The sequence below is a fragment of the Debaryomyces fabryi genome (assembly GCF_001447935.2).
Source record: "Debaryomyces fabryi strain CBS 789 chromosome Unknown contig00273, whole genome shotgun sequence".
In the NCBI taxonomy this organism is placed as follows: Eukaryota; Fungi; Ascomycota; class Pichiomycetes; order Serinales; family Debaryomycetaceae; genus Debaryomyces; species Debaryomyces fabryi.
Window position 1 is genome coordinate 1 of NW_015385699.1, and position 7,054 is coordinate 7,054.

The window sequence follows — 7,054 nt, forward strand, 5'->3', positions numbered from 1 at the left end:
GTTATGACAAGCCTCCTGGCTCTCATCATGGCCCAGCTCCTCCTCCTCCTCCTCCTCCTCCTGGTTATGACAAGCCTCCTGGCCCTCCTGGCTCTCATGGACCACCTCCTCCGCCTCCCTCCAACCTTGTCTGGTAATGAAAAGGCATAGGCGAGGTGAAGCAATTCATGAAGATGAGCACGGTGACAAGAGGTGTAAGCAAAACTCACAAGACTCCTGAAATATGATGAATACCCGCAGTCAAGAAGAAAGTAGAGGAGTGATCGCAATACGTCCCTTAACATTCCGTAATTTTATTTTTTATGCTTTACGATGTTTTTAATATATAAATTTTAACTATTTACAATAAATTATGTGTTCGAAGATATTTATGATGCATTACAAGCTTAGCCGAAGCCAGCCCATTCGATAGAAAAGCTCATCGGCTCTTTATCCTTAGTAAACTTTCTCACTAAATCATCAGCTCCCGTGGATTGCTCGTTACGGCTGCCCACTAGAAGCCAGACCTTCTTTACACCAGTGGCGAGTCTACCCCCAGTAATAACATCTAGTAAATTTATACTATGCAAAGCAGTATTTATAATGAGATGAGAATGATATCTCAATGGATCACCAGGGTAAGCTATTAATTCTCCTCCAAACCTAAGGCCAGGTAAAATAAAAAATCCTTTATTCTTAATCGATTTAAAAGTATGGTACTCTTGTATTAATCTTTCTAGCTCATCTTGCGTAGAATATTGCAGCGAGATAAAGTGTTGTAAGCACATAGGCGATAATTCTCCGCCAGGTTTAATGGTATTTGGAATTCTTATAAACTCATTAATAGCATTTTTTTCTACATCTACCTCAGATGATACAGTTTGTTCCTTGTATACTTCTTTACCATCCACTAGGATCCCGTATTCATGTTCAATTAGCCACAAGGTTTCATTGAAACTCAATTGTAAAGGAACACCAAGAAAAATATTCTGCTGAGGAGCCTTGGGTAATGTTCCACTAAGTATACCTAGTATTCCCAAATTTCTTAGCTTTCTTATATCTTCGATATCAAATATCAATACTCTATCATTAATAACCGGTAAAACTATCTTTGAACTCATATTAAGTACAAACTAGCTTACCATCTTAAATTGTTCACTATAGTTTCGGAGAATTTGATAGTCTTATTGATTTTGTGTCACTATCAATGAAACTATCATATACTTATTAACAGCCCAATTAATAGCAGAATAACATGGTATAAATATGGGTAGTCATATTAAACTATGAATTATTATAAAACTCACAGAATGAGTTTAGTCCAAAAGAAAATTGAAGCCAAATTGGAATATAGAGGCATTTATTTGGCTCAACAATTGAGCTTTAAGAGAAATAAGAGGTATTACTATATCACAAGCTCTATGATAATGGAGGTATTAATATTATTAATATTGGTATTGTATATATCCTTATTTAAGACATCGAAGAAGTGAATTTTTTAGAGTGTTTATTCAATCAAGTAAACTTGATACAGAAATTTTCGTATTATCGGTAGCATCAGAAATTTCTCTTATATTTTGAGTTTCATCCATTTTATTGCTACCCAAATGAGTTTTGTCCTGCTCGGTTTGTCGCTTCACCTCCGAACCTGTGCCAGTCGAGTTGTTAGGTTTGATATTCTTAGGACTAGCATTGGGTTGGTCGGTACCACTGTTAGTAGTATTGCCAGTATTAATATTCGAACTAGGGTGAGAATTAGAGCCGGAATTAGTATTAGTAGTTGTATTATATGCTGAACCTCCACTTGAGATTGAATGTCTGTAGGATGGAGTCAAAGGTGAATTGAAAGAATTTTGGGAAATGTTTCTTTTGTGACTTGTTTGAACGTTATCCTTCAACGGATTAGGGAAAAAGTCTGGGTTATACGAAGATCGTCTTGATTCAGTTAAAGATGTTGCATTTGAAGTGTTAAGGGTAGAAAATTCAAAGTTTGGAATGGAAATTGAATTGTTTCTGGATGCCTGGTTACTTAACATTAATGGTGATCCATGGTAGGGTGAGCTCTGACCACTTGTATTCAATGAACTAGGTTGGTTAGAGGCATTCATCAAGTTAGATAAGTTTGGATTACTATTAGTTATATTATTGACATGGGCATTTTGATTGTGAACTGAATAGACCGTGTTAGCATAAGAATGCCTTCGTGAAATCGGGTTGTGATCGTCTAGAAGTCTTTTCTTAGATGGTAAAATTAAAGATGGCAACGAATTGTTCACGTTATTCAACGGAGGTAATACTATGTTCTGGTTGCCATTCAGATGCGATATATTAGAATTAGCACTATGGCTAGCACTTGCGTGCATGTTATGGTGATGGATTAAATTCGATACGTTGTCAACATCCAAGCTTGCCAGTCGTTGGTTCGACGTCCGATAAGGGGATGTTGAATTTGCTGATGACGTAGATGACAATGGAGGAGTATTAGCTGCCTCTTGATTACCAAACATTGATGTTTTGAATGAGATTTGTTGCGGAGGGTGTGGTTGTGGTAAAGGTTGTGGTAAGGGTTGCTCATTTCTCTGATCATGCACCAGGTCTTGGGGATTGCTTGCAATAGTGCTCAACAGCTCTTCGGGGGATGCCTTCATCTGAACGGTTGCCCTTCTTTTCCTGTTCGCTCCTCCATTCCACCAGTTCTTCACGGCGTTATCAGACCTGCCATTCAAATGTCTTGCAATCTCAGCCCATTTCTTACCATGTTTCGCTACCAACTGCTCGATAAACTCTCCTTCTTCTGTTGAAATAGGAGTCCTATTTAATGACGGCTTCAAATTCTGGTGATAACGCTCCCGGCATTGCTTTGGGGTTCTAGTGCTAAGCGAATTCGAAATCTTGACCCAGTTCGATGCCCCAAATATCGATATCAATTCCATCAATCGGCGATCCTCCTCGGGAGACCAGAATCCCCGTCTGTTGTTTCCTGATTGTGTGTTGTAAATAGATAGCGTGTTGGCGCCGTTATTCAGCTTCTGTTGCTCCTGGCTCCCACCGGTGTGATTATCAGTAGATTCATTTTGAGGATAAATGCCTGACAAACCACCCTGTGGACGTATATTCGATAAATGTCCATTCTGTTGACCCACTATCTGCTGGTAAGGCCGCAGTTGGTACCCCTGGTGATACTGGTCGTACGAATAATATGGTGACTGATCAGAAGGGTAATTCATATCCAATCACCAAATCTTAAATATGTCCCACTTTTCGATGAAAATATACGACAATTAACTCTCAACACTGCTACTGAGTACGTACGTCGTAAGCCTATTATCAAATGTTAGTTATGATAATATATACTGTAAATTTATTTAGAAGGGAATATACAAAAAATTTTAAAAATCGTGTAACTATTCACTTACACTTAAAATGTCTAGCAACTAATCTCATGAATTGAAATCCACCGGTCCAACTATGCTCTTATTATCTACAGGCATAGATGTCGAAACAGCATGCATATGGGTTATATTCGTTCGAAATCATAACCCTCCCCCCCTGCACCCACGACATATTCAACCTTATTCATTTACTATCTACCCATATCTATTAACCAGTGCATAGACACAAACACGCAGATGTCCTATTATATGTAGCGAAACCAGAAGTGACCCTCAAAAATGAATGCGTCTTGTATGTTGCTATTGTTAAAGGTGTGTACTACCATGTTCTGAGTGGTTCACCAGGGTTTTTCTGAGTCTAATTCCGCCTTAACCGATTAATTCCTGTAGGAGTCTTGTAAGTCACCGAAAGAACAAAGAAATACGTGAACGATGATGCAATAGCCAGGCTCCGGCAAGTGGCAAGATCGCACGGTGAGAACAACAGAAACGCATGGGAACTATAACTCCGGGTCAATATTCTTTTCGACGACCATTGATTGGGAAGATTGCGCTAAAAGCCGGCATAGACACCTACAAGATTACACAGGCGGTCCACGTTGGCGTGTATCCTTTAGATGTATGTATTGGAATTGGATGTGTGTATTTATGTATATACAGAATACAATAGCCTGTGGTGCAGTGCGGGCTGGTTTGTTACAAACTGGCTGGCATAATAGTGGCATTTATGCTGGCCCGATATCTAAGGCATGGAAAATCTACCTGTAGAAGTAGACGTAGCGGATGCCTGACGGTTCTTCGGGCCGTTTGTATGCGATTAAGGACAAATAGTAGGCCTGATGTATTTATAGGATTCGTATTTATAGGATTCGTATTTATAGGATTCAAGAAAAAATGCGGGTACTAATTCTTGCTGAAGTTTCAACGGGCCCGGCGAACGTTGAACGACACACTTACACGACGGGGACAAACGGTTGAATATCCTTAGCGGATAAATAGATTTGTCTGCATCGTCTTCCGATGACATGTCTCTTTGATGCAATTCATACTCAAAAATGGCGTGAGATCGTATTCCGCCTTTCCGTGTGTCTCATCGTCGTTTTAGTCGTTTCACACTCGTTCGCAATAGCAGAACTTTTCACTCGTGGTAGAGGCCACTTTTTTATGCTTTCCATGGATTTTCTGGGTCTTATATCTCATCGTAGTATTCTTGAAGGTCTTCAGGATCGAAAATCACCTTCACCATCAACGAGCACGATGGACACACCGCGATGTCTTCGCCATCGTTCAAGTCGTCGATCGATACCGCAAACCTGTCACCACAAGGACATGGGTATTGGAATAACTGGGTGACTGGATCGAACGTAAAGTCCTCGATTTCTATCTCGTCGTAGATCGTCTCCATTGTGATTGGAATGCGCTGATAATCAAATAGGAAGATGTTTGACTTGGGTGTACTTAAGTAATTCTTTTCCATGCTGCATTTCTTTTGATTACGTAATTAAGGCCATCTCCAAGAGGTCGTGTGATGTTTAACATCCGTACACCTTTACAGTTCGGAAAATTCGCTAGAAGGGTGGCATATTAGTATGGGTGGCATATTTGCACCCATACTATGATTATTTTGCATTTACATGGTTATGTCTGCATCGATATTTTTTCCCATACAGTGCATCATATTGGTCCTATGGTTTTACTAATTTTCGAACTCCCACTTTCCTTTATCTTCGTACACAAACTATCCATTTTGCTATATTCTACTGTCTTAAAAATGTCGACCTCAACCCAGTTATACCTCACCGTCTCATAAAGTTTTATTTCGTCATTGGGCATTATTAAGTAGCAATAATATACTGAAAAGTGGATGAATCATCTACTTCCTTTTTAGCTTTTGAACTGTTTGTCTCATCTCGTGTATATTTGAAAGTGGACACTCTTTAAATTTTTGTGGCTATTGAAATCAGATTTAACATCACAATAGTTCTGACTAGATATCATATCTGTCTGATAATATATCCTCTATCAGCTCTTCCATTTCCTTTTCAGTAATCACTTTCTTGAAGCACTTCGTTCTATTTTTAATCCTAATATCTTCTTCCAAAATCATATTTGTACCTTTATATCCCATGCTGTACAATAAGCCTTTTTTTTTATCATCTACATTGAGGATATCTGTATATCGTAACTTCGCATGTCCATATTTAACCTGCAGTTGTGGTATGCTATATTCTTAACACGCCACGGTTATTAATCAGTGAATGAATTCTGTCAAAGTCCTCATTGTGCTCCTCTTCCATGCGAAATTGGATTCTCCCAATTGTATCTATATGGCCAATTGAAAGAGTCCCAATTCAAATATAAGATCTTCTTCGTCAATTATATAGTGTTTGTCGAATCCAAAGCAGAAATTCTGTACTCTACGCTTGTTTGTGTCTAAAATTATGTCGTAGTCATCTATCCAATGCATAAGAGGTCTCCTGTTCAAGACATCCTCTTTTAGTGTATACATATTCTCTACCTGGACGTATTCTATCTCATTATTTAAAATGTTTCTGATAATATTTTGTGGTTTTCCTCGAATATATAAACGAAATGTTTAATTGTTCTGTGGCATTACGTTCTATCCAACTAACTCTATATATTTGAATTGAACTACACTTCATTGCATATCTTGGGCACTATTAAGAAATGGTCGTGTTTTGACGAGGTTTTGATTGCAAAAGTTTTCTATAGACTATCCTACCCTTTCTAATGGCATTGTATTTACTTGCAAGTGCTATATGTTTTTCTTCAGGAGAATACTACGCATTATAGTAAACTCCAATTTCTTAATCGCGATGTTCTCTTTATATCAAGACAAAGAAAGGAGATTTTTGCAGCTACCCTGAAGCTATTTCTAATACTGGTTAATAATTCTGCTGTTTCGTCCTTTTTCAATGATCACTTAATTTTCATATACTGTAATTTTCAATTCTAGTCTTATACAATTATAAGTCCACGGTTTGGAAAATATTCTCAGAATTCCCGGAGCAAACTATATATCGGCGAATCTACGAATATACTCAATATTCTTCCATAATATTAAACCAAGACTAGATACCTCGCAGATCTATATATTTCACATAATGCACTATTCTTCTAGTTAGACTGTACTCCTTCTAATAAGCATTCACTAAGTACAATAACAATAGAAGTATTGTGACTCCATAAAACTGAGCTAATTAGGTGGAAAAAGATGCAAATTGATAATCACGGTCAGGACTAGCAAGCAAACCTATAGAATCACGTAATCTTTCCTTTAGCTTGATGGTTTCATTTGGATGAAACTGAACATTGTATCCTCTCAAGTATTTCTGGCACTGTTCTTTCGTTAATCTATCAATGTCTTGCACAGACAGAACTGGGGGTAATTCTTCTTGGTTTTCTTCCCTATTCAAGAATGGCACACTCACAGCATCGTACCCAACCGACCTTCTAACAACATTAAACACACATAAATGACTGTGCTCGAGTGTAACAAATCTTGAATCAATTAAAGTAAACTTGCTATCCATGTCTCTCTTCATTTGCACCATATCTCTCTTCATTTGCACCATGTCTCTCTTCATTTGCACCATGTCTCTCTTCATTTGCACCTGTTCTTCCTTTATTTCATCCACTTTAGTTTCCAAATTGCTAAAACT

The 7,054-nt window shown here is 38.1% G+C and overlaps 4 protein-coding genes across 4 annotated transcripts; all 4 read right to left on the reverse strand.

Annotated features, from left to right (window-relative positions):
* Positions 1-386: 386 nt before the first annotated feature.
* On the reverse strand, positions 387-1,100 carry AC631_05762 (tRNA splicing endonuclease subunit; the record flags this gene model as incomplete). The annotated part of the gene is made up of 1 exon (XM_015614591.1): positions 387-1,100. One exon carries the CDS (start codon positions 1,098-1,100, stop codon positions 387-389), a length of 714 nt encoding a protein of 237 aa, XP_015464578.1.
* A 390-nt stretch (positions 1,101-1,490) lies between these two features.
* On the reverse strand, positions 1,491-3,206 carry AC631_05763 (uncharacterized protein; the record flags this gene model as incomplete). The annotated part of the gene is made up of 1 exon (XM_015614592.1): positions 1,491-3,206. One exon carries the CDS (start codon positions 3,204-3,206, stop codon positions 1,491-1,493), a length of 1,716 nt encoding a protein of 571 aa, XP_015464579.1.
* A 1,354-nt stretch (positions 3,207-4,560) lies between these two features.
* On the reverse strand, positions 4,561-4,848 carry KTI11 (Kti11p; the record flags this gene model as incomplete). The annotated part of the gene is made up of 1 exon (XM_015614593.1): positions 4,561-4,848. One exon carries the CDS (start codon positions 4,846-4,848, stop codon positions 4,561-4,563), a length of 288 nt encoding a protein of 95 aa, XP_015464580.1.
* Positions 4,849-6,592: 1,744 nt separating this feature from the next.
* Positions 6,593-6,988, reverse strand: AC631_05765 (DUF1773 domain-containing protein; the record flags this gene model as incomplete). The annotated part of the gene is made up of 1 exon (XM_015614594.1): positions 6,593-6,988. The coding sequence occupies one exon, from the start codon at positions 6,986-6,988 to the stop codon at positions 6,593-6,595; it is 396 nt and encodes a 131-aa protein (XP_015464581.1).
* Positions 6,989-7,054: the final 66 nt, after the last annotated feature.